This window comes from Fukomys damarensis, unplaced genomic scaffold (assembly GCF_012274545.1).
Source record: "Fukomys damarensis isolate Sample0158 unplaced genomic scaffold, DMR_v1.0_HiC HiC_scaffold_16, whole genome shotgun sequence".
NCBI lineage: Eukaryota > Metazoa > Chordata > Mammalia > Rodentia > Bathyergidae > Fukomys > Fukomys damarensis.
This window is the reverse complement of record NW_022900928.1, coordinates 67,838,406-67,839,355: the sequence shown is the minus strand read 5'-3', so window position 1 is coordinate 67,839,355 and position 950 is coordinate 67,838,406. Positions and strand designations below refer to the sequence as shown.

Here is a 950-nt window from a genome sequence, read left to right as displayed (position 1 = left end):
CCCCCCGTCACTTCCTTCAGAAAACAGAAACCACCGGGACCTGCCTTAAAGAGACCGCGCACCTCTCCGCCCTTAAAGGGCCCGCGGCGGCTCGGGGGAGGGGCCGGTGAGAGGGAACCGGAGCTCGGCCGCTTTGCGGAAGAAGGGCTTTCTCGGGGTCCCGCCCTCCCCGCTGCGCCCCTTCGGCGGCCCGGGCGGGGTATTTTTAGGGGTTTGGTTTGGTCTTTTAGCTTCTCTGACACAGCGAATTTCTCAGAAGCGTCTGCGAAATCAAACCTCCTCTCCCACTTCCCCTTTCTCCTGCCCTAAATCAGGGAGTGGCGCCGGGGTTCTCACCCCTCAGGTGTGAGATTTCACACCTGAGACCGTCACGGGGCGAGGGCACACTTTGTAAGTCCCTCGGAAGCTTTCCTTTACACTCGGGTCTCGACTTTCAGTTAGCCCCCCCCACACAGCTGGGGACGCGGCCTCCCTCCTCCCTAAGAAGACTCGCCTACCCTGACGTGCACCCCAACAATAAGCAGGGTGAAGACTGGGAGATGTGTGTTCCTGCCTTCTCTGACTTGCTGCCTCACTTTGTCTTAAAACTGCAGTGGCGTTGCCTGGTGTATATCGATGATGCCCATGTTCTGTTCTGCAAGTGCCGTGTGAGAGAAGTCCGCAGAGCCATGCTCAGAGCCATTGCTCTCCGTGGTCATTCTCACATCCGTTCTAGGTTTCCCTGTCCTCCTTAGGATGGTCTCCGCAGGTGGGCAGAACCCTTCTTTGCTCTGTACTCTCCTTCCCTGATAGGATCCCCAGCATAAGGCCCTGTGGCTACAGGGTCAGTAGAGTGCATCCCTTACTTGGGGCCCTTAGGGTTACACTCTATGGCCTAAATTCAGGACTGAAAGGGATTGAAGAGATTCTCGGGGGTTTTCCAAATATGTTTTTACCTAAAGAATGGTCTA

At 56.4% G+C, this 950-nt stretch overlaps 1 protein-coding gene across 1 annotated transcript in view; it reads right to left on the bottom strand.

The window, feature by feature from the left end:
• The window catches only part of Oaf (out at first homolog), a 16,805-nt gene extending 16,107 nt beyond the window's left edge, over positions 1-698 (bottom strand). The window contains exons 1-2 of the mRNA XM_010629467.3: positions 603-698; positions 63-305 (exon numbers count right to left, since the gene is read on the bottom strand). Of these exons, the coding sequence (XP_010627769.1) occupies positions 63-305; positions 603-698 (339 nt within the window). The remainder of the gene's footprint in view (positions 1-62; positions 306-602) is intronic.
• Between the last annotated feature and the right edge of the window lie 252 nt (positions 699-950).